Source organism: Labeo rohita, chromosome 12 (assembly GCF_022985175.1).
Source record: "Labeo rohita strain BAU-BD-2019 chromosome 12, IGBB_LRoh.1.0, whole genome shotgun sequence".
In the NCBI taxonomy this organism is placed as follows: Eukaryota; Metazoa; Chordata; class Actinopteri; order Cypriniformes; family Cyprinidae; genus Labeo; species Labeo rohita.
In genome coordinates, this window is record NC_066880.1 from 16,402,683 (window position 1) to 16,429,349 (window position 26,667).

Sequence of the window (26,667 nt, forward strand, 5' to 3'; positions counted from 1 at the left end):
AGAGCCAGGATGTAAGTGTTTCTGAATGGTGGCAGGTATAAAACTGAATGGAAAGGTCTGCGTTTAACATCCTGTTCAGCAAGATGGACTGTTTATTCAACTGGTCAGGTAGATGTGCCTGAGGAATTGTGGGAATTGAAGTTGTCTACTCAAATACCTGACCCCAGAATTGGTGTTTACACTGGGAATGTGATTTGTTTTTAAGATTGTTTACTCCATGCTCGATGTATTGCCATTTTTGTATTCTCTTATGACTAAGATTGCACAAATGTAAGCCCTTGCTGGAAAAAAAGACGACGATAACAACATCAACAACAAAAAAAATCAACTTTGATTGCATCTAGATTTACAATACCCTCTGTGAAGGCATATCTATTTTGTTTGAGTTTTTTTATTTTGTTGCCAATATGACATACTTGAGTGTACATTTTGCATTAGCAATCCCGCTTTTTTGCCAAGGGCGATGTCTGAATGAATGCTTGCTATGTAAATCGGAAAAATGTGAAAACACAGGGTTCGTGTTGGCCCATTGCTGCTTTTCGGTTGTTTGTATTATTTGTTCATGTTTGTGTTATTTTTATGTCTTTACATTGTGTTGTACAGCCTGTTACATAACACTAACATTACCTTCCTGGTTTGTAAGAAAATAAAAATCCAAAAAAGAGACAGTTATGCACAACATGGAAAACGTGTCTGTGTCTTTCATTTCTTAATATACAGATAGACCTCACTAACTGACTATTGGTTGTTGGATGACAAATTTTATTTACAGTACTACTGAAAATGCTAGTGTCTATAAGAAGTTTCATTTTTGAATAAGTCTCATGTTTACTAAGGCTGCATTTATTTTATCTAAGATACAGTAAAAATAGTAATATTTTAAAATATTATTGCCATTTGAAATGGCTGTTTTCTGTTTCAATATATTGTAAATGTAATTTAATGCTACAATTCTAAACTGAGATATACACTCGCAATTTGATTATAAAGCCAGAATTGTGCAATTTAAACTCGCAATTCTGACTTTTTTTTCTCAGAATTGCATGATAAAAACTCACAGCTGCGAGTTATAAAATCAAAATAGCGTGAGAAAAACTCACAATTCTGACTTTTTTCTTAGAATTGCATGATATAAACTTGCAGTTGCAAGTTATAAAATTGCAAGAAAAATGCTAAATTCCGACTTTTTCTCAGAATTGCATGATATAAACACAGTTGCGAGTTACAAAATCAAAATTGCGTGAGAAAAACTCACAATTCTGACTTTTTTCTCAGAAGTGCATGATATAAACTCAGTTGCAAGTTATAAAATGGCGAGAAAAATGCAAAATTCCAACTTTTTCTCAGAATTGCATGATATAAACTCGCAGTTGCGAGTTATAAAATTGCGAGAGAAAAATTCACAATTCTGACTTTTTTCTCAGAATTGCATAATATAAACTTGCAGTTGCAAGTTATAGAATCAAAATTACGAGAGAAAAACACAAGTCTGACTTTTTTCTCAGAATTCCATAATATAAACTCGCAGTTGCGAGTTATAAAATCAAAATTGCAAGAGAAAAATGCACGATTCTGACTTTTTTCCTCAGAATTATGTGATATAAACTCAGTTGCAAGTTATAAAATCAAAATTGCGAGAGAAAAACTCACAAGTCTGACTATTTTCTCAGAATTGCTTGGTATAAACATTTGCAAGATTAAGTCAGAACTGCAAGATAAAAACTCACTATTCTGTGAAGAAAAACAAATTGCGAGTTTATATCACACAGTTGTAACTTCATTTCTCAGAAATGCGAGTTTATCTCAATTCTGACTTATAAAAACTCGCAATTCTGATTTTTTTCTTAGAATTGCGTGATATAAATTAGTCATTTGAGTTATAAAGTCAGAATTGCAAGGTATAAACTCACAATTCTGTGAAAAAATACAAAATGCGAGTTTAGATTGCAAACTAAATTGCGAGTTTATCTTTCTAAAACAGAATTGCAAGTTTGCATCATGCAATTCTGAGAAATTCTTTTCTCAGAATTTTATTTCTGAGAATTGCGCGTTTATACTTAATGTTATACGCAAGTTTATAAGAGTTTGTACGAAATTCTGAGAAAAAGTAGTCAGAATTGCGAGATGTAAACTCGCAGTTGCTAGAAAAAAAGTCAGAATTGTGAAAAATTCGCAACCTTTTTCATTCAGTGGCGAGCTTCCATACTTAATGCCACTTTTGCTCAAATTAATGTATCGACCGTGTCTTTTAGTCCTAAAAATATTCTTGCTCTTAAGTGGACATCTTAAGTGTACATGATATTTCCGAGAAATAATAAACAGCAAAATATATTTTCTTTGATTTGAATGGGTTTTTTATTTGGAGTAGGAAAGTTCTGTCACTTACATGTTATTGCAGTGTTGCATATCAATGTCATCAAATCTTGGTAAAAATATCCTATGGCAATAACTTCTTAAGGCCGACAGTGTTTCTATCTTCAGTTGGTTGTAGATGGTTCGTCACTCAACCATGTACACAAGCATACGTTCACACTACATACACCAGCGACTCACAAGACTCAACTAGCTTGTTAGCAGGACAAGGAATGGCCCTCAAAAAGTAAAAACACATCAAAATTCAAAGGTGAAGTGTGTAGTATCGGCGCAACTAGAATCACCACACGGAACTGCAAAAATAATAGGTTTCATGCAATACTTCCCCTCTACACTGTAACAAAATAAAAAACACAATTTGTTGAGTAAGCTTAACATAATTTGTCACCCTGCTGCCTTAAAATTTTAAGTTCAGTCAACTAAAATAAGTTTAGTCAACTTGAAATGTTAAGTTGTACTAAGTAACAACTTAGATATTTGTGTTTGCTAAACTTAACAGATGAGTAAGTAACCCAGCTGCCTTAAAATTTTAAGTTGATTCAACTCAAATATCTAAGTTGTCATTTAGTATAATTTAACATTTCAAGTTGAATAAACTTTTTTTTGAGTTGACTGAACAAAATTTTAAGGCAGCCAAGTTACACATTATTTTAAGTTGACTCAAGAAATTGTTTTTTACAGTGTATTATTAGTCATCCAAACAGAAAATCCCTCAAACTCATGACATTGGTTGGGTCAGCGGCTGGTTGTGATGCTCAAACAAACAGAGCAATGTTTTGAAATATGATAGTGCCACAAAGCAATATGAATGGCTGTTTACAGCTTTCTTTGTGTATTAAGAAATTATTTTAATTATTCTAACATTAAAAAAGTACACCAATCACCGTTACGTAAAAAATATACAAATTGAGAATCAGTAATCTACATGAGCTTGAGTTTGTCATTCGTGTTAAAGCAACTGTAAATTTGTATTACCTTTAAAAAATCATTCTGCTGCTACACGGACGTCTAATAAGGCGAATGGCTTGTGTTTCATTCCCACATTTCACCCAAACTAAGTTTAGTAAAGGAGAATGAAATTCCGTTAAAGAGCAAACTGCTTTATGGCATCATTACACAACCATCCACTGAAATTACGACAGTGATATATTTTACGACACTCACTGTAGGTGGGCTCCAAAGTCTAAAAAGTACACAAAACTACATACAGTTGCTTTAATTATAGTCTTTTACTTTGAAATCTTCTATTAATAAACAACTTTCCAGAGACTTTTAATTTGAAATCTTAAAAGTCTGTCATGTACGCTCTGGTTCAAAATGAAAAAAGACGTACGAAATTAAATCACATTTCTTAATCTCCCATACTTCTGAAGAAATGAAGACAAAGGTGAAGTGAAAAATACTTAATTTATAAACAAACAGAATGACAAAAATTTGGAGATGCAAAGTAAATCACACACACATATCTTTTGAACGGGAGCTACGACTAGCACACACACACAAACAAATAATTTTCTGAAGCAAAAGAAACCAAGCATACCGCAAAATAATACCTAATACTTTTTATGCTTTAAAACCATCCACACCCATCAGTTTGAATATTCAGTCACTGAAGAAAATCAATAAATAACAGACATATACAGTCATAAATACAGAAAAAATATTTTAAAAAAGATCAGTATTGACCAGAGTTTATCTCTTGTACAGTATTGAGTGAAAACTCAACAAACCGAGTGCATTTAGATGGATCACACACACACTCGCTCTCTCTCACACACACACACACACACCACAGAAGTAAAAAGAACAGTAAAAACCATCAAGGACTTAAAAAAGAACTCATACACAGTGAACTAGGGGTTCTCTTGTGATAAATAGTCTGAGAAATTTAAAAATCTGCCTTGTTCTTCAATGCCTAGCCATTTGTCGCCCAACTCAAGAAAACAACAGCTGGATAATGACTGTAACTGCTACTTGTGGTTTTGTTTCCGTGAATTCAGACTGGCAGAACAGGAACTGACGTGTGACCACCTGCGGGCAGTTGAGGAGTGTTGAAGAACATCTATCCACCAATGATAGGGAACTATTTAGGCAAAGGAAGGAGAGGACAGAAGTAACTCCTCCTAGGGCACTAAACGCACCGGGAGAAAGACAAGAGCAAAAAATACGGAATGTTCTTGTTCTCAAGTGCCAGAGATGTGAAATCTGGAGGCAGAAGAAATCATTCAGCATTCAGCACTTTTTGGGTCCCCATGCGGATGTCTGTTTCGGGGCTATTCCAGATCCGAAAGTGGGGAACTCTTCTGCACTGCTCATGTCTGGTGCCTGAATGTTGAAAAAAGTAAAGGAAATCATTAAGGTGACACTGAAAGATTGAACATGAAATTAAGCTTTTTACTGTGTTTACTTATTCTTTTAAACCTTGTTGCCTTGTGCGTTCCAAGGGGCGTCTCGTACAACAAAGCCTTTAGCTAGAGCTTTGTTGTCCTCGTCATTTCCTCCTGTCCCCATCGTCTTTGAAGGAGGCTTCATATAAGCTGCCATAGTCTCGGTCTCTGTGACGTTCAACATCTAAGAAAGAAGACGAGTGAGTGACAATGCAAAAGGAGGAAAACACACGTTTGCAGTGGATTCTCAACTCACATATTCTTCTTCCAGGTTGAGGAGATGGTCAATGGCATTATCAACATTCTCCGGTAGTCCGCTTACAGTAACCTTACTCGGGTCCTCAGAACCTGGCTGAGGAAACCGTATATCAACCTAAAGAAAAAAAAAAAAACAAAGATGATAATTATTAAGGATCTTATGAACCAAATGTGAGATACAGCTATTATTTTGCAGAATTATTTATTTTCAATATGTATTTTTAATTAAACACTTACAGTACTACATATTTTAAGAACTAAATGATTTAAGCATTAATTATTATTGCAAAGCTAACTAGCTTTAATTAATAATACTAACAACAATAAATAATCATAAGTTATTACTACTACTACTACTACTACTATTACTTTTTAATATTACGATGATAAATATTATCATTGTACAAATTGTAGATGTTATATAGTTATGGCATTATTGACAAATAAAACTATTTGTATTAATATATTTATTCTAAAATAATATTATTATTATTATTATTATTATTATTATATTATCATCATCATCATTACTCTAAATTCGAAATTAATTATTATTATTATTATTATTATTATTATTGTTGTTATTATAAATATTATTGTTGTTGTTATACTTTAATATTACAATGATAAATATTACTGTACAAATTTTTGATGTTATATAGTTATGCCACTTCTAAAATATTAATTATTACTATTATTATTATTATTACTATTATTGTTACTGTTATTGGAAAGATTGTTGTTGTTGTTATACTTTGTAATATTACTATGATAAATCAGTGTACAAATTTTAGATACATAGTTATGCCACTATTGGAGAATAAAATCTCTTTCTATTAAATTATTTATTCTAAAATATGAATTATTATTAGTAGTAGTATCATTATTACTTATTACTGTTATTAGAAATAAAACAAATAAAATTCCTTGCAATATTTTTTTCTAAATTATTTATTATTGATTATTATTATTATGATTATTATTACTAATCAAGCAATTATTTTTAATATAACAGTAATCACACAAATTGTTATTATTATTGTTATTAATAACAATAATAGTTAATAATATTATTATTGGTGAAGGTAATTTTTTTATAATATTATTAATAATAACAGTTAATAATCATTATTGTAATGATTGTTATTGATTATTATCATCATCATTATTATTAATATTATTATTATTATTATGATGTTGATGGCAATTAAAATAATAATAACAATAATTATAATGACTGTTATTAATCATCAGTAATAATATTATTATCATTATGATGGTAAATATTATGTCTATGTACTCCAAAGTTTCTAATAATAAATGTAATAATCATAATATTAAATAATATTAATAGTATCTCAAATATTCTAGCTAATTTACACATTATATCGTTTTCCCTCATAAGTTTCTGGCGTATTATTATGATGATAAATATTATCACTGAACAAACTTTATATGTTCTATAAAACTGTTTGTATTATTTTTTTTCCTAAATTATTAATCATTCTTATTATTATTACTGATGATGGTAATTGTTTTTAATATAGCAGAAACAGTAATAATACAAAATGTTATTATTGATAATTATGATAGTTTAAAAAAATAATATTAAATTGTATCAATCCTGGTGATGCTAAGTGTTTAAATAACAATAATAGTTCATAATAATTATTATAATGACTGCTATTGATCACCATCATCATTATTAATATTATTATTATTATGGTAAATATTGATGATGGTAATTATTTTTAATAATAATAATTACAATGATTGTTATCATCATTAATATTATTAATATGATTATGATGTTAACTATTATAACTATGTACTCCAATAATACATTTACTACTACTAGTACTACTAATAAAATATCATTTATTATTATGTTAAATGTTATGACTAATTTAGATTTAGATTTGGATTTAATTTAGATTTAGTTGTATAGTTTTAATACTATTTAAAAATATGTTGTTCTTACTTTGAACTCCTCCATGAGTTTCCGAATGGCTTTGCCGCGTGCTCCAATGATACGTGCGTGGACCCGCCGGTCCAGCCGGATGTCCTCGCTCACCATATCCTGCAGCGCTGCCACCAGCTGCTCTATAGCCGCCCTGGCCTCGTTAGCATTCCTCTCATAACCCGAGATCACAATTACATCCTAGAGGGAGACAGAGTCACGTGAAGAAAGACTGGCAGGCGAAGAGACAGAAACACGATCACAGGCATGAAAGGTATGATTGATATGAGCTACTTTAACCAGTCTGGGTTAAAGAATGAGGAAATGCCCTTTCCAAAACAATCAGCTTTCATACCTGCTGCTCATCACCCTTGTCAGGAAACTGCACATTGACATCGTAGTCTTTGCGTATTTGAGAGATGACGGCTCCTTTGCGGCCTATAATTTTGGGGTGATATTTGGGGTCTACAGAGAGCGTCACCTTAAAGCTCCGTAAGGCCTACAAACAGACAAGAAAATAATATATTTATATTTTTAATAAGTAAATCTCAGGTTGTACATGGATTTTTTGTTGTGATAGCATGAGTTGTACCCGATCTTCCTGTTCCGCCTGCAGCTCCTTGACTCTCTCCAGCAGTCCCTGTTTGGCCCGCTCAACACTGGCCACCTGTCCTGTGATCTTTATGATATCTGACTGTTGCTCAGGCTGAGGAACCCAAATGTTCACCTATACAGCACAATACAACCAGACACTTTTAAGGGAAGACATCATGAAAATCTGACTTCTTCCATGTTTACGTGCTATAATCAGTTCCCCAGTGCATCTACCAACATGGAAAATGTGAAAAAGGGCAACCTAGTACCTATGTTTTGGTAATACTTTCTCAGCAAGCGTGAAAAAACGAGCTGCTTGTGACTTAGCAAGGGGATCTTATTATAAAATCACTGCTCCTTAAAGGAGAAGTCCACTTCCAGAACAATTTACAGGTAATGTACTCACCCCCTTGTCATCCAAGATGTTCATGTCTTTCTTTCTTCAGTCGTCAAGAAATTATGTTTTTTGAGGAAAACATTTCAGAATTTTTCTCCATATAATGGACTGATATGGTGCCCCGAGTTTGAACTTCAAAAATGCAGTTTAAATCCGGCTTCAAACGATCCCAGCCAAGGAAGAAGGGTCTTATCTAGCAAAACAACGTGTTATTTTCATAAAAATAATACAATTTATATACTTTTTAATGTCAAACGCTCATCTTGTCTTGCTCTTTTTCCAGGTCAAGATAGTTAGGGCATGTCAAAAACTCCCATCTCATGTTCTCCCTCAACTTCGAAATCGTCCTATTTTTCGTTAAGGGTGTTTGATCTTCTTTGCATGTTCAAAGACTGGGTCGGTACTTCCGCAGCGATGTAGGATGATTTTGAAATGATTTTTGAAGAGGGAGAAAATATGATTGGAGTTTTTTGACATACCCTGTCTTGAATCAGAATACACAGAGTTCACGGAGAGAAAGGCAAGACGAGCGTTTGAGATTAAAAAGTATTTGAATTTTTTTTTTTTTAATGAAAATAACCGATTGTTTCGCTAGATAAGACCCATTTTCCTCAGCTCGTTTACAACCGCATTTGGGATCATTTGTAGCCGCATTTAAACTGCGTTTTGGAAGTTCAAACTCAGGGCACCATATCAGTCCATTATATGGAGAAAAATGCAGAAATGTTTTCCTCAAAACACATAATTTTTTTTTACGACTGAAGAAAGAAAGACACAAACATCTTGGTGAGTACATTATATGAAAATCTTTGTTTTGGAAGTGGACTTTTTCTTTAACAAGATTTTTTTGATTGAGCCTACACTGCGGTTCAAAACTTTGAGGTTGGTAAGATTTATTTATTTATTTATTTTTAAAGAAATTACTACTTTTTTTTCAGCAAGGATGCATTATTGATCACCTGAAAGTAAAAGCATTTATAACATTACAAAACATTTCTATTTAGATAAAAACTGTCTAATCAAAGAAATCTTGAAAAAAGGAATCATGGTTTACACAAGAATAATAAGCAACAGCTGTTTTCAACTTTGATAATACTATGAAAAGTTTCTTAAGCATCGATCAGCGTATTAGAATGATTTCTGAAGGGTCATGTGACACTGAAGACTGAAGTAATAGCTGCTAAGAAAATTACAGGAATAAATGATATTAAAATAGTAAACAGTTATTTTAAATTGTAATAACACTGTATTTTTGATCAAATAAATACAGCCTTGGTAAGCATAAGAGACTTTTTTTCTTACTGACCCCAAACTAGAGGTCTGCATTCCCGCGGCTCTCCCGCGGAACCCGCGGGACCCAACCAGATTTTTTGCTACGTGGGAATAATTTTACAAACAAAACTCGGTAGCGGTCGGTACCTCTGGTGTAATTTGGACGGGAGCGGGCGGTCTAAAAATATACCGTTCCCGACGTCCTTTCTGAACAGCATATCTGCGCTTTGCTCATTCTTATCGAGCACCTGTACGGCCTACGCTCATGACTGTTATGCACGCACTGCACGCAAATAAATAAAATAATTTAAATTTAAATGAATTTAAAATAATTTGGAAAAGGTGATTTTGCAAGTAAGTAAAGGTTTTCGTTAATTTCATTAATAGCTTACAATTTTGAAATATCATTTAATTTATTACTAGTTATTATTGTTGTATTTATGTATTTTCTTTTGTAGGAGAGACGTTGAAATCGACGTCGGGACATTTTTTCGTTAAATTGTTAGGTTAAAAGTGATTTAATTTCGTAATGACTACAAGCCAATGAATTTGTTCTTTTGCTTATAATTTTTAATGGCAGATGTAATTTTTGTTTTCAGCTACACTTTTCCTAAGCTACTGTGTTGACAAAAAAATGTCACATTTGTATTTTGAATAAAAATAATAAATATGCTACAATTTGTACATTTTTTTCTACATTTTTTTTTCTGCAACACATTTTCCGTATTAACGTATTAGCATCTTGACAAGAAGAATAAAAATAAAATAAATTGTTGTACAACCTATAATTTTTTTTTATTCTCTCTCTCTTTCGGTTTAAATGTGAGATTCTGGAAACAGATAAAAATTTAGCGGGAACGGTCGGGTCGGGAAGAAAATTATTCTAAGTGGGCAGCGGGTAAACAAAGAGTGAATATATAGCGGGAGCGGGTGGGTGCGGAATAAAACCTCGCAGGAGCGGGACTAAAAAAAAACAGTCCCGCGCAGACCTCTCCCCCAAACTTTTTAACTGTAGTACAAAGTCCAATTCAATATGTCTCTACCTCATAGTCCTCCATCATTTTTCTTATTCCAGCTCCTTTCTGCCCTATGATGTAACGGTGAAGGTCATATGAAACCTCAACATCAATCGTCACAGGAACTAAGGCCTAGAATGTAAAAAGGAAGAAACCAGATTAAAAAAAAGAATGAAAACCAATCCATCAAAGAGAGACAGCTAGAATTTCCAGACTTCCTTACAAGTAAAGCTGCACAAGCCAGCTCACACTTTTCGGCCCGTCCCGTCACAGTGATGATATCGCATTTCCGAGGGATGAGGTCTGTGTCCCCGTTCTCTTGAGATGCAGGTTCCTGAGCTATCAGCCATAAATACAACAAACAATACAGTTTGTAAATATTCATCATCAATAAATAGAATGAAGAAAATGTCTGAAACTGTAAGGAAGAGACCTGCAGACTCATCTCTGTCTGGAAATTTGATCTGAACTTCATGATCCCGTGTAATTTGTTGTATTTTGCAACCCTTGGGTCCCATGATGGCTCTGTGGTACCGCTGAGGAATCAACACCTCCACATTCACCTGTGACTCCTGATGACACATTAGCAGGTAATGACTATCAGTCAATCAATATATATTTTATACAGTTGAAGTCAAAAGTTCACACACACCTTGCAGAATCTGCAAAATGTAAATTATTTTACCAAAATAAGAGGGATCATACAAAATGTGTTATTTTTTATTTAGTCCTGACCTGAATAAAATATTTCACATAAAAGACATTTCCATATAGTCCACAAGAGAAAATAGTTGAATTTATAAAAATCACCCTGTTCAAGTGTTTACATACACTTGATTCTTAATACTGTGTTGTTACCTGAATGATCCACACATGTGTTTTTGTTTAGTTATAGTTGTTCATGAGTCCCTTGTTTGTCCTAAACAGTTAAACTGCCCGCTGTTCTTCAGAAAAATCCTTCAGGTCCCACAAATTCTTTGGTTTTTAGCACTTTTGTGTATTTGAACTATTTCCAACAATGAATGTATGATTTTGAGATCCATCTTTTCACACTGAGGACAAATGAGGGACTCATATGCAACTACTACAGAAGGTTCAAACGCTCACTGATGCTCCAGGAAGAAAAACGATACATTAACAGCCAGAGGGTGAAAACTTTAGAACAGAATGAAGATGTGTACATTTTTTTTATTTTGCCTAAATATCATATTTGTTTCATTTAGTACTGCCCTTCAGAAGCTACAGAAGATACTTCCATGTTTCCCAGAAGACAAAATAAGCAAAATTTACCCTGAACTTCAAATTTAAAAAGTTTTCACCCCTGGCTCTTAATGCATTGTGTTTCCTTCTGGAGCATCAGTGAGCATTTGAACCTTCTGTAATAGTTGCATATGAGTCCCTCAGTTGTCCTTGGTGTGAAAAGATGGATCTCAAAATAATAAATCATTATTGGAAACGGTTTAAATACACAAAAATGCTGAAAAAACAAAGAACAGTGGGCAGTTTAACTGTTCAGGACAAACAAGCGACTCATGAACAACTATCACTAAACAAAAAACACAAACAACAACAGTATTAAGAATCAAGTGTATGTAAACTTTTGAACAGGGTGATTTTTATAAATTTAACTATTTTCTCTCATGGACTATATGTAAAGGTCAGTTCAGGTCAGTACTTAATAAAAAAAAAATAACATGCATTTTCTATGATTCCTCTTATTTTGGTAAAATAATTAACATTTTGTAGATTCTGCAAGGTATAAGCAACTTTTCAATATCTATACATGAATTGGATATGAAACTCACAAGATCTCGAACAATCTCCTGAATGCGTTTCTTAGCAGCGTCAACACACTCTCTGGGTCCTTTAAGAGTGATACTGTCACTGTGTGTGCCTGTGCGAGGGAAGCTAACAGCTACACCGCCATACTCCTCCGCCAACTCTCTCAACACCTGTCCTCTCCGACAGACGAAGTGACGGTGATGCCGGGGGTCCACGACCATACTGTCTTCAATGACGTCATCCTGAAAAGAAAGGACAGATGAACTGCAGGAAGTGCATTTGAAGAAACACTAACCTGACAGTTTTACTATTCTATTCTATCATACCAGATTTTTAATGAGGGTCTCCAGCTCTTTCTGGGCGAGCCATACAGCCTCCTCTTTACCCATGATGGTAATGTGCTCCTGTTCTGGTTCATCTGGCGATGGGAAGATAATTCGTGCTCCGGTTCGATCCCGTACCCGTCGGATATTGGCTCCTCCTCTGCCTATCAGGAACTTGTGGTACTCTGGCTTGGCTTGAAGCTCCACTGAGAAGTTGTTGACTTGCTGGTGGGACAAAAAAACAAATGTCTCACATAGACTGAACGAGTTAAAACGAGTGAGTGTCTTCTGCACTGCACTTTTTTACTTTAAATATTTATCCCATTACTCACTTTCTCCTCCGCCAACTGCAGAAGTTGTCTCCTGGCTCTCTCCACCTCCTCTGCAGGACCTCTAATAGTGACCTTGTCCAACCCTGAGCCCTCCGCAGGAAAGTGGATGTGAACACCCCCACACTCTTCCATCACAGAGCGCACTAGACTGCCCTTAGATCCAATAAGAGAGTTGTGCAGCTTGGCTGGGATGGAAACCTCAGCCTCCTTCAGGTTGGCCTGGGAGAATTGAAAGATCAAGCAGGAATGTGTGAGAGAAGAAAAACTAAGAACATTGAGAATTACACCCATAATACATTCTCTAGCTTTCGGTTCTCTTACCAGCTCTTTCTGAATGGCGAGGATCCGATCTCGTGCGGCTTCACAGCTGCTCTTCTTGCCAGTTATTACAATCATCTCAGAGTTGCTGTTCTCCGTTGGGAGATCAATCTTGGTGTTGGTCTCCTCACGTATCTACATGATTCATGAAATAAAATTTCTCTCATTAAAAAAACAACAACATTAGCATAATATTTAAACAGCAGTTTATCCCCAAAAAATTAAAATTGTAATTACTTATTCAGATGCTGATGTAATACTCCGCCAACAATGCTCTCAGTGCTTTTTTTCTCACCTTTTCTCACTATGAACTAGTGTTTTTATTGTTAACTAAAACCAAATTTGTTGGCATTTGAAATAAAGCTGAACTAAATTCATGTGCTGTCAATTTATATATAAAAAAAAACAATTAATCACAAATTTTCTTGTAATTAATTGTGATTAATCGCATATTAATAGAATATATTTATACTGTCATGATTTCACATTGAATCTCCAAAATTAATGTAAAAAACAACATAAAGATAATATTTTAAATATGTGTTTAATGGCATCTTTTATAGCCTATAATTAATGAAGGCCAGTATGACTGACTCCAATGCTACTACTAATATCTCTATTAAATGCATTTTTCTCTCAATTTTAGCCATTTAACATTACAGTATAACTAAAAACCATTATTTTTTACCATTTAATAAGCTTTAAAAAAATGTAACTTTTTTATTTAAGCTTAAAACAATCTCCATATAAACTATAAATTGTATGTGCAAAAACAATAAATTGAATACACATTAATTGGAGTGAGTGATTTCTCTTTTGCGTTTCATTGTGCTTGATACTGTGTTCATATAACCTACTGTAACGCTATCCAAAGGATGCCAGGAAAAAAAAAATGGATGCTGCATTAACTGTGTTAAATATTTTTAAACCATTAAGCTAAAAAACAAAAAAAAAAACACAATTAATGTTTATTTTATAATAAACTAAACTAAAATATGAATTAAATAAAATAACATAAATACTAGATGAAAAACTGAACATTGAAAAACCTGAAAATGAGAAATTCTGCCTTGACAAAAATAAGCACAAGTTGAAAACTACTAAAATTAAACAGAAATTGAAAATAAATAATACTTAGTTTTAGGTGTACTACCTCTTTAAAGGATGAACAAGTCACCTCTACCAAAATAAAGCAAAAAGATGACCTTATTTCCTAACCTTTTTGATGTTGGCACCTCCTTTGCCAATGATGTTTTTGTGGAACTGCTTGTGGATGGGTACAGAAATCGAGAAGCTGCTCTCAACCTAATAACATGAACATAATTAGAAACACAATATAAAAAACACAACCTCAATGTCATTCAAAGAGTTAACTTCTCAGCTGTACAACAGATTATTTTACTTTAAAGTACAAAAGTGCTTTAACTACAAACGCATTGCAGGAAATTGTCATCTGTAGGCTGAGTATGATAATTTCATAGCTGTCTGAGCAAATAATCACTGCTCTTTATGTGAACGTGTATTAGTCACAAAGCAAATGTTATTTGAGAACAGGAAGGAAGCAAGAGGAAATTACTCTTGTACCAGCTCAGCGATGAGTTTCTGCAGAAACTTTGCACATTTCTCCACTTCGTTTTTAGGCCCTCTGAGCTGTACGATGTCACTTTTCTGTTGCTGATCTGGAAAGATGATTATGACCTGCGAGAATGAAACCATCTGTATGAAATCATCAGCTCATAAAAAACGCGCAGCAGAATATAGATATTGGTGTGTTTTACAAAATGAAGCAGTGAGCACCTCAGGGAACTTGTCCCGTACTTCTTTGATCTTCTCTCCCTTCTGTCCGATGATAGTGCGGTGAAACTTCTGCTCTATTATCAGGTCTTTAGTACGTTCATTTTCCTAAAGTGCCAAGATGGCAGAAAATTATAAATCTTAAACCATGCAAGCAAATGTGGCAGATTCATAATATCATACATAGAGCGGTCTTAAGCGTTCTGTACAGTAAGTCTCACCATGCGCTGGGCCATGTCCATCAGTTCCTTGCGAGCGAGTTGTACTCCCTGCGGATCGCCCTCGATACGAACCAGCCCACAGCGCTCCGAATCCTGAGGAATCCTCACTGATACTTTATACTGCTCCTTTATCCGATTTACTGGGAAAGGCACCAAATAATTTATTTATCTGCTCATTCATGTATCTGCTTTGTTCATTGATGAAATCAACTTCACTGTAACAAATATATAATCCAATTACATGCAGTATTTAATTTTTTCCAGGTTCTGTGGTAATGACAACACATGAAAACTATACTTAAATAATAATTAAAAAAAACATTTGCAACTGTTGTATATTTACATTATGCGCTGCTGGTAATCAAATAACATGTAAAACAACAATTTGACTATTCAAACATTACTTATCTATTTTTGATATGCTTTCTGTTTCTATCCAGGTATCAGAAACATGACTACATTTTCAGATTCAACACTTCAGAAAGTGTTTAAACTTACTGTTGGCCCCGTTTTTGCCAATTAGATGTCTGTGGAAACGCTGGTCAATGTTAATCTCTGCATAATCCATTCTTGCCATCTGGAGGGAGGAAAATAAAATAAAATAAAGATGTGATGCAACCATTTTCAGCTATCAAAATTCACATTTTTATTATGATCTTTAAAAGGATGGTTCACCTGAAATAGAAAATCACCCCATGATTTACTCACCCTCAAGCCATCCTAGGTGTATATGACTTTCTTCTTTCAGATGAACGGAACTGAGGTTATATTAAAAACATCCTGGTTCTTCCAAGCTTTATAATGGCAGTGAATGGGTGTTGGGAGATTTTGAAGTCCAATAAAGTGCATCCATTCATCATAAAAAGTACTCCACATGGCTCCAGGTGGTTAGTAAAGTCCTTCTGAAGTGAATCGATGCGTTTGTGTAAGAAAAATATCTATATTTAAAACTTTATAAACCGTAATCTCTAGCTTCCGCTAACTGTCGTACACGCGTACACGAGAGTGTGGTGTGGTGCGGATGATGCAGGAAAGTAAGTGTAGCGTAAGCTCCAGTGATTTTCCAAAATGCAGTTTAAATGCAGCTTCAAAGGGCCCTGAATGACCCCGGTAAAGGAAGAAGGGTCTTATCTAGCGAAATGATTGGATTTTTTTTTTTATATAAAATTTGACAATTTATATACCTCTTAACCTCAAATGCTCATCTTGTCTAGCTCTGCGTAAACACTGTGCATTCCGGTTCATGACAGTTAGGGTATGTGGAAAAATTTCCATCTCATTTTCACCTTCAACTTCGAAATTGTCCTACATCGCTGTTTTACCTTTTTCAAGGGTGTTTGACCCTCCCTGTGTGTTCACTTCGTAAACACTGGGTTGGTACTTCTGCAGTGATGTAGGACGATTTTGAAGTTGGAGGAGAAAACGAGATGAGTTTTTCGACATACCCTGGAATCCACAGAGTTCACACAGAGCTAGACAACACGAGCATTTGAGGTTAAAAAGTATATAAATTGTCTTTTTTTTTTTTTTTTTTAGAAAATAACTGATCGTTTTGCTAGATAAGACCCTTGTTCCGCAGCTGGGATTGTTTAGAGGCCTTTGAAGCTGCATTTAAACTGCATTTTGGAAGTTCAAACTCATGGGCACCATATCAATCCATTATATGGAGAGTAGCCAGGAATTTTTTTTTATATCACTCAAATTGTATTTGTCTGAAAGAAGAAAGTCATATACACCTAAGGTGGCTTGAAGGTGAGTAAATCATAGGGTAATTTTCATATCTGGGTGAACCATCCCTTTTTTTATTTTAACAACAACAAAACTCTCTTACCAGATCTTTGATGATCTCCTGTATCTGAGCCTGGGCTTGTTCTACCTCCTCCGTCGGTCCCTCCAGACTGATACGTTCCTCTCCATCAGTAAACTCTATATGCACCTGATGGTGACAAACAGCCAGTTAAATGCCTGAAATGTGTTTAACACAAGTTACTTTCACATTTTATTCACTGAAATAAAACACATCAGTAATAGTCAATTCATGATTTTTTAAAGCTTTTATATATCTTGAAAAAGATGGTTGCTAACAAGTGGCTCAATACGACTATAAAGGTAAACAGGTAAACTCATCTACTCACTAGTCTGCTTTAACAGCCTCATTGTGTTTATAATTGCACAAAAATATTTGACTTGCTATATGTGACCCTGGTCCACAAAACCAGTCATATTTTTTTTATTGAGATTTATACATCACCTGAAGCCTGAACAAATAAGTTTTCCATTGATGTATGGTTTGTTAGGATAGGATAACATTTGGCTGAGATACAACTACTTGAAAATCTGTAATCTGAGGGTACAAAAAAAAAAAAAAAAAAAAAAATTCAACATATTGAGAAAATTGCTTTTAAAGTTGTCCAAATGAATTTCTTAGCAATGCATATTACTAATCAAAAATTAAGTTTTGATATATTTATGGTAGGAACTTTACAAAATATCTTGATGGAAAAATTGATAATTTTGACCCATACAATGTATTTTTGGCTACTGCTACAAATATACCCGTGCTACATGAGCATGGTTTTGTGGTCCAGGGATATATATTTTAAACTGAATATCTCATAATACACATAACACAATCATTTTAAATTACTGTACCTTAGGCAGCTGCTGAGTAATGCGACTGATGTTTTGTCCTTTTTTGCCAATGATGAAACGATGGAGCCAAGCTGGGGCAATCACCTCCACCACTATCACACTTTTAGCCTGCAAAACACACAAGTGGCACATGAAAAGCTGCCTTTTGCATGCATTCTGTTGAAAAAAGGCCAAAAAAAAATGGCAAAACAACTGACCTTGGCGTACACCTGTGTGAGAGCCGGACCCAGCTTATCCGGCTCGCCTCTAAGGATGATGGTCTCTGATGCAGAGTCCAGAGGGGGCATCTCCACAGACACCCCCGTGTTCTCAAGGATCTCCTGCAGGGTGTTTCCTTTGGGGCCTACTATGTACTTATGTTGTGACTTCTTCACCTCCACTGAGATTGTGGTCGTTTTGCGTTTCTGCTCATGCAAATTAAGAAGAAAGTCAGGAAATGTCTCAAGTATGTTTTTAAAATACAACATTTATTTGATCAAAAAACAGTAATATGGTAAAAATCCTATGTTGTGCTGCTTCTAAAGAACAGCATTTATGTGAAATACATATTTTTTGTAACATTCTAAATGTGACCCTGGACCACAAAACCAGTCATAAGGGTCAGTTTTTTTAAAATTGAGATTTATACATCATTGTATTATTGATATATGGTTTGTTAGGACAGGACAACATTTTGCAGAGATACAACGATTTGAAAATCTGGAATCTGAGCGTGCAAAACAATCAAAATACTAAGAAAACTGCCTTTAAAGTTGTCCAAATTAAGTTCTTAGCAATACATAAGTTTTGATATATTTATGGTAGGAAATTTACAAAATGTCTTCATGGAACATGATCTATACTTAATATCTTAATGATTTTTGGCATACAAGTAAAATTGATAATTTTGACCTATACAATGTATTTTCGGCTACTGCTACAAATACACCTGTGCTACTTAAAACTGGTTTTGTGGTCCAGGGTCACATTTGATCAAAAATACAGGTAAACAGTAGTACTGTGACACAAATGTTTCCTATGTTGTGCTGCTTAATATTTTGTGAAAACTCTGCTAGAATTTTTTTTGTATCTAACAAGATTCTTTAATGAACTAAAAGTTAAAAAAAACAGGATTTATTTGAAATATAGTTTTTGTAACATTTGTAACATGTGGTGTCACATTTAATGTGTGCTTGCCAAATAAAGGTATTCAAAACCTCAAATTTCTGAACAATACAGTAATTGAATCACCTTCTCTTCATAGATGGCCCGGATGCGGGCAATCGCCATGGCAACTGCCTCCTTCTCGCCGGTAATGACAATCTCATCTTTGGGTACACTGGGTGGCGGGATACTAATACGAGCTCCGGTCTCTTGACTAAGCTCTTGAACGAGTCGATTATATGCACCAGCGATGAATGGATGGAAAGCCTTCTCAAAAGACAAACGTTCCACAGCACGCTTATCCTAAAACACACAGTGAATTCATTATGAAGCTGAATGAGGAATGAAGCACAAAACCTCATGTCATCTAGCTTTAATGATTACCTGCTCAGCGGAGATAAGCTGGATTTCATGCCGAGCTTTCTCTATGCCCTCCTTGGTGCCGGTGATGCGGATGTTGGCGTTGGGATCGTCAGAGCGCGGGATAGCGATCTTGGTGGCTGTTTTCAGCTCCAGCTCCTGCAACTTCTCTCCATTCTTTCCAATCACAAACCGATGATGTTCTTTCGGAATAAGCACAGTCGCTGAGGCCTGAAAAGTTCAAAATGCAACTTTTAAAGGGATAGATCACCCAAAAATGAAAATTCTGTCATTAATTACTCACCCTCATGTTGTTTCAAACCTGTAAGACCTTCGTTCATCTTCGGAACACAAATTAAGATATTTTTAATAATATTCAAAAGCTTTCTGACCTTGCATAGACAGCAATGCAACTGACACATTCAATGCCCAGAAAGGTAGTAAGGACTTTGTAAAAATAGTCCATGTGACATTAGTGGTTCAACCATAACAATATCCTTTTAACGATGATCTCGTTCTTGCTGTCTATGCAGGGTCGAAATGCTCCTAGATGTCATTAAAAATATCTTAATTTGTGTTCCAAAGATGAACAAAGGTCTTGGAACAGCATGAATAATAGAGTAATGACACTATTTTTAGGTGAACTATCCCTTTAAAAAAACAGAGTAAAATGAACTGAATAGGAAATGTAAGACTCAAACAAGCACCTGAGTTTGCAGTCGGGCCACAATCTCCTTCCTCGCTTTCATGACCGAGTCCAGTTTTCCAGTCACCATGATGGAGAGGCCTTGGTCCTTGGCAAGAGAGAGTTCAATATGTGCTCCGGTCTTCTGCATGATATCCAAACACACTTTCGCCTCCTCTCCCTCACCAAACTGACTGTTGTCTTTATACCGCCGCTCCTCCAGTGGGACATGGAACACCTGAAGGTGCAAGGAGAAGTAAAAAAATAAAAATGTGGCAGGCCATCAATAACACTGAAAAGATACAGTGACTCGACAAAAAAGCTTACTCAGACAGCACAAGGCTTCTGTGGATGATTATATATATTACCTGAGTGATGACAGAGGCTTTGATTGGTCGGATTTTGCTCCAGGCACCAGCCGGCTCACCCGTCTTCTCACCTGGAGTGCCCTTGTCTGGTAAAGGTGGAAAGGCCTCCAGATAGGTGGGTATATACGCTTCATCTTCTGGCACACTACCTGATCACAGACAAGAAGAAAAGGAATTGTAAAGTGTAAACAACAACATTTCTTTAAAGCGCCCCTATTATCCCATTTCAAATGTTGCCTTTCATGCAGTGCGTAATGTATTGTAGCTGTATGTAAACGATCTGCAAGTTACTGTCTTCCAAAAGAAAGAATCAACTCTGAACAGCCTGAACAAGTCGTTAGTATTTCAAATCCCACTTCTATGACAGCTAGAGGTAAAAAATGTATATACAACTTGCAGAATCTGCAAAATGTTAATTATTTCACCAAAATAAGAGGGATCATACATGCATGTTATTTTTTATTTAGCACACATTTACATATAGTCCATAAGAGAAAATAATAGTTCAATTTATAAAAAATACCCTGTTCAAAAGTTTACATACACTTGATTCTTAATACTGTGTTGTTACCTGAATGATCCACAGGTGGGTTTTTTTTTGTTTAGTGACAGTTGTTTATGAATCCCTTGTTTGTCCTGAACAGTTAAACTGCCCACTGTTCTTCAAAAAGAAATCATTCAGGTCCCACAAATTCTTTTTCAGCATTTTTGTGTATTTGAACCCTTTCTAACAATGACTGTATGATTTTGAGATCCATCTTTTCACACTGAGGACAACCGAGGGACTCATATGCAACTATTACAGAAGGTTCAAATGCTCACTGATGCTCCAGAAGGAAAAACAATACTTTAAGAGCTGGGGGTGAAAACTTTTGAACAGAATGAAGATGTGTACAGTTTTCCTATTTTGCCTAAATATCATATTTTTTTCCATTTAATACTGCCCCTAGAAGTTACAGAAGATACTTGCATGCTTCCCAGAAGACAAAATAAGTTAAATTTACCCTGATCTTTAAATTCCAAAAGATTTTACCCCCCAGCTCTTAATGCGTTGCGTTTTCTTCTGGAGCATCAGTGAGCATTTGAACCTTCTGTAATAGTTGCATATGAGTCCCTCAGTTGTCCTCAGTGTGAAAAGATGGATCTCAAAATCATACAGTCATTGTTGGAAAGGGTTCAAATACACAAAAATGCTGAAAAACCAAAGAATTTGTGGGACCTGAATGACTTTTCCTTCACATCTTTTATGTGAAAGATCTTATTCAGGACAGTACTAAATAAACAATAACATGCATTTTATATGATCTCTGTTGTTTTGGTAAAATAATTAACATTTTTAAAGATTCTGAAAGAGGGATGTAAACTTTTGACCTCAACTGTATTATATTATAATTCCCAATATATATTTTTTTTAAAGAGACGCTGTTTACCATAATTCTGCATGAAGACACATGCTGCAGCAGAATGCTTCACACACACTGTATGATTCAGATTACAACAGCTCTGCTGTCACTGTCAAAGATCATTGTTATACACTGACAGCTAGTAAACAGCATGAGTGTTCAGCATCACACACACACCAGCGATGTGTTCAAGAACAAAGAGGTGTATATAATACTAGCCTTAAAACAAATCATTTAGTATGCATCATCTTTGCTGCTTGTATTTGCACACATTTTTGTGGTACAAAAAAAAATACTAAGCGTGGGTGAATCATGTGTTTTTTTTGTAGAAGAATAGCTTAACCCCTAATATTGCCACAGTCGTCATACCTGCGATCTCAACGTCCTTCAAGCCACTGCGGTGCTCCGCAAAACTCTCCTGAGTCAACACTGCCACAGAGCTCATGTTTCAAGACCTGATCCGCTATCCTGCAGAGACCAGAAGGAAGAGCAGGGACATGTAAAGAGAAAATACAGAAAAACAAAAATATAATAGCACAGAATATCCAGCCGAAGCACACAGCCTTCAATAAAACGAACAAAAAGAGCATAGCGGTAATGGACTACTTTCATTTGAGTAATAAAGTGCATGCTGAGCTCTATTCTCAGTGGTTTCAGCAGCCCAGCAGGGCCCCGACACACTGACATCTCCCTGAGCCCAACAGCATCTTTCTCCACCTGAGCTCTCCAATTAAAGACGCTGCAGCTGTGAAATCTGACGAAAAGCCCTGTGTGAAACCGACTAATGTAACAATTATTGATCGTTGTTTAAAAAAGCTAATTGTTTAAAGTTTTTAATGTCTCAGATGCCTCGAACTCCGAAATATGATCATCCTCATCAGAGGGACCCCATCCTGATATTGTAAAGACCCTATTTACACTGTGAAAAATTATTCTTCTAAATATGTCTAAAATGTTAAAAAACAATTAGGTAAGTTACATTCTATAACTCCTTATAGTACTCCACTGTTTGTTATTTAATCCTTTTAATCATTTTTTTTTTAAATTCATTTAATCTTTTATTTACTTATTTTAATCACATTTTTATTTATTTAATTTAAATAATATTTTAATTTAAATCTTTTAATCTTTCCACAGACCCCCTAGTATTCCTTTGCAGCCCCCTCAGGATCCCTAAGCCCCAGATTAAAAACATCTGGTCTAAACAAGTGGAATTGTTAAGAAGAAAGACGTGACGAAGAAAATTATACACATATTTTCCACTGAAAGTCACATTTTCTATAAACAGCTGTCAGAAAATTTCACTGCAAACGTGCTTTAAAACAAGCTGTATTAAATTCTCTAAGTGCATGCAATAATCCCATTTCACAAACATGCCAAAGGCAGGAATTTTTACCCACCTGCAAAGGGTCGAAAAACCAGAAAGTCCGTCCAGGTGGATGCTACTGAGAGCTCTTCAGTGTCAGTCTGTTTGTTCAGCCCTGTGTGGGAGAGGTTAACAAAGAGAGATTGTAACCAGCCTTGTGATTACATACACAGCATAAAAAAAAAAAAAACAGCATCTCATGGCAAGGCCCTCTGAGGTTGACCGAGGAGGGGGGGCCGTGTCACAGTGGTCTGTCCTGTGGGAGGTAATAGCTAGATGTGGTGCTAAGGATAGCCTCCCATATCACTCTCAGGTGACTAGCTATCTAATTGGCATGTGGGTGTTTGTGCTTACTCCTAGAGATGGCAAGAATACACACACACATTGCATTTACACATGGGACTGACACATTTTACACATTTTATCTAACATTCACTGAGAGAGCAAATTGCCCGAGTAGTAGAATAATACATATAATATAACAAATATGGGCTAACAGGATTGTCATTAGTTTCTAATATTGTGATGATCTAATTGCAAAGTGTTTCTTTGTCTGTGTGTGTAGGAAAAAATGCCTTACATACAAAGGATTTCACAGCTTTTAGGTCTTGAGGGAGCATTTGCAAATATATTCACATGTTAAATATCAAAACAAACAACAATACAAGCAATTCTAGCGCTCTCCTGACTATATAAATTGCAAATATGATGCACTCAGGATCCATATCAGCTGCAAGCTCAGGGCAGAGCTGCAGATCTGTGTAAACAAATACTGGAGCAGGCTAACAACACTGCCTGCCATATAACAGCGCAATTGCTAGCTAAACCAGCTGATAAAACCTTGAATAGCAAAGTGAGGGAAAGCTGCATTCTGTATCGTGGTGATAGTCTTAGTAGTAAATGCTCTAGCCTGCTGAATATATATTTAGGATATCTGAGTTTAGCTGGCCAGCTAATCTGCTACATGTAACAGCTCGTTAGCTGCAGAGCTACTGTCTATCTCTACTTGAAATACGATAATCTGATTGCAGAAAACGCGGATATGTTCATCCAGTTAACACAAACGGTGTGATAAGAAGCACGTCTTCGGAAACAAAAGCAACTGATCACCTTATAAGACGGAAAAGCCTAGCCGCTGGTCTGCTGACAGTAAACACTGCTGCTGAGAATCGACTCTGCAATTGAATCGAATCTTTGATTCACGAGTTATCATCAATATGATTCAGATATTCTTTTTGTGTTTTAGGATTTTAGGTATGTTTACTTATTTGGTAATTATTTTTTATTATTATTTTTTTTTTCCAATTTAGTGAAACAGATAATTATTTTATTAAAAAATATTCGTAAACTTGAATCGTAAAATGTTTAGATACACTACCGGTCAAAAGTTTTTGAACCGTAAGATTTTAATGTTTTTTTTTTTTTTTTAAGAATTCTCTTCTGCTCACCAAGCCTGCATTTATTTGATCCAAAAGACCGCAAAAACAGTAATATTGTGAAATATTTTTACTATTTAATCATTTTTACTATTTGTATTTGAATATATTTTAAAATCCTGTGATCAAAACAAAATTTTCAGCATCATTACTGTTACAAAAGATTTTTATTTCAGATAAATGCTGTTTTTCTGAACAAAGAAAGCCGAAAAAATTCTACTGTTTTTAACGTAATATTAACAATTAGAAATGGTTTTTGAACAGCAAATCAGAATATTATAATGTGACTGGAGTAATGATGCTAAAAATTCAGCTTTGAAATCACAGAATTACATTTTAAAATATATTAAAACAAAAAGCGGTTATTTTAAATAGTAAAAATGTTTCAAAATTTTACTGTTTTTGCTGTACTTTGGATCAAATAAATGCTAAATACAGAGTCGTACTTTTGACTGGTAGTCACATGATCCTTCAGAAATTATATAGTTATATATAAACTATATAGTTCACATAGTTACAGTGCCCTCCACAAATATTGACACCCTTGGTAAATATGAGCAAAGGCAGCTGTGGAAATAAATCTGCATTGTTTATCCTTTTGATCTTTAATTCAAAAAATTCACAAAAGAACATAGTTCTAATGTGCAGAACAAAATTGCTGAGCTTCACAAAATAGAAAGTGACTGTAAGAAAAGAGCTAAAGCATTGAAAATCCCCATTTCCACCATCAGGGCAATAATTAAGAAGTTTCAATTGACTAAAGTTGTTACAAATCTGCCTAGAAGAGGACGTGTGTCTATATCGTCATAATGGATGGTGAGGAGCAGACTTTGAGTGGCCAAAGACTCTCCAAGGATTACAGCAGTTGAGTCTTGGGGCCAGAAAGCCTAAAAAAAAAATTATTAAAATAGCCCCTTTATCACCACATGTTGTTTAATTGGTTTCAAGAGAAATCCTGCTCGCTCATCCAAAAACACCAGCCTATTTAGTTGTCAGATATGACTAGAACTTCAAACGGGACTGGCTTCTATGGTCAGATGAAACTTAAAAAGAGCTTTTTGGTAGCAAACACTCAACATGGGTTTATGGGTTTGGTCCAAACAGGAATAAAAAGTACCTCATGCCCAGATTTGAATAAATAGCTGGATCTTTAATGTTCTGGGCCTATTTTTCTGCCAGACATCCTGGACATCTTGTTCAGATACATAACATCATGGATTCTATCAAATACTAAGCGAGAAAAAAAAATCTAAACCTGACTGCCACTGTTAGAAATCTTTTAATGGGCTGTGTTTAGATATTCCATCAGGACAATGATCCAAAACAAACACAAAAATGTGTCACTGAGGACAAAATGAAGCTTCTGCCATGGCCGTCCCAGTTCCCTGATCTGAACCCTTTAGAAAATGAGTGGGGTGAACTGAAGAGGAGAAGCACCAACATGGAACTGGGAATCTGAAGGATCTGGAGAGATTCTGTATGAGGGAATGGTCTCTGATCTCTTGTCAGGTGTTCTCCAAACTCACCAGGGATTACAGGAGAAAATTCGGAGCTGTTATCTTGGGAAAAAGACTTTGCAATAATTGGGTGCCAATAATTGTGACCAACGTGAACTAGAGAAAAACATTTATTTCATAATGAGATTTTCCCCCCACTTTTTATCTGTTTACTTCAATGAAAGATTAGAATTTTGTGAATTTTGTGAATGAAAGATCAAAAGGATAAACAATGCAGATTTATTTCCGCAGTTGCCTTTGCTCATATTTACCAAGGGTGCCAATATTTGTGGAGGACACTGTATATATAGTTTATTATATTTGTATTAAATATTTTAAGGTGTACAAATATGCTATTGGATTATTGGATACTGAGCAAACCGACAAAGTAATGACAGTTTACTTTAGATGTATTTGTCTTTTTCCATATAAAGAATATGACAGGGTACAAAATATGTCTAAACTTTATTTGTAGATCTACTGTAGGCTTACTTAGTACAGTAGTTTTAAGGTAGTTTTGCTTTCATCACTACATTTTTTACTCTTAGAAATGCTATTTCTATTTTATCATAGTGGAATAAGTTAAATCATTTATCTGCTGATTTATAAAATGTATGAATTAAATTTTAAATCCTTAGTAAAAAAAAAAAGTATATATATATATATATATATATACACTACCGTTCAAAAGTTTAGTGTCAGTAAGACTTGTAATAGTCTTTAAAGAAGTC

At 34.9% G+C, this 26,667-nt stretch overlaps 1 protein-coding gene across 1 annotated transcript; it reads right to left on the reverse strand.

The window, feature by feature from the left end:
- Positions 1–3,398: 3,398 nt before the first annotated feature.
- Positions 3,399–24,193, reverse strand: hdlbpb (high density lipoprotein binding protein b). Its single transcript, XM_051124723.1, has 28 exons — positions 24,115–24,193; positions 23,039–23,119; positions 22,008–22,106; positions 20,236–20,384; positions 19,890–20,105; positions 19,207–19,413; positions 18,910–19,125; positions 17,877–18,083; positions 17,680–17,787; positions 16,859–16,963; positions 15,526–15,604; positions 15,028–15,167; positions 14,810–14,914; positions 14,597–14,710; positions 14,231–14,317; positions 13,016–13,147; positions 12,695–12,913; positions 12,366–12,587; positions 12,063–12,281; positions 10,691–10,829; positions 10,481–10,596; positions 10,285–10,389; positions 7,571–7,705; positions 7,334–7,477; positions 7,000–7,179; positions 5,017–5,133; positions 4,795–4,944; positions 3,399–4,698 (listed from the first exon to the last, which is right to left on the reverse strand). The coding sequence occupies exons 3-28, from the start codon at positions 22,081–22,083 to the stop codon at positions 4,606–4,608; spliced, it is 3,780 nt and encodes a 1,259-aa protein (XP_050980680.1). The 5' UTR covers positions 22,084–22,106; positions 23,039–23,119; positions 24,115–24,193; the 3' UTR covers positions 3,399–4,605.
- Positions 24,194–26,667: the final 2,474 nt, after the last annotated feature.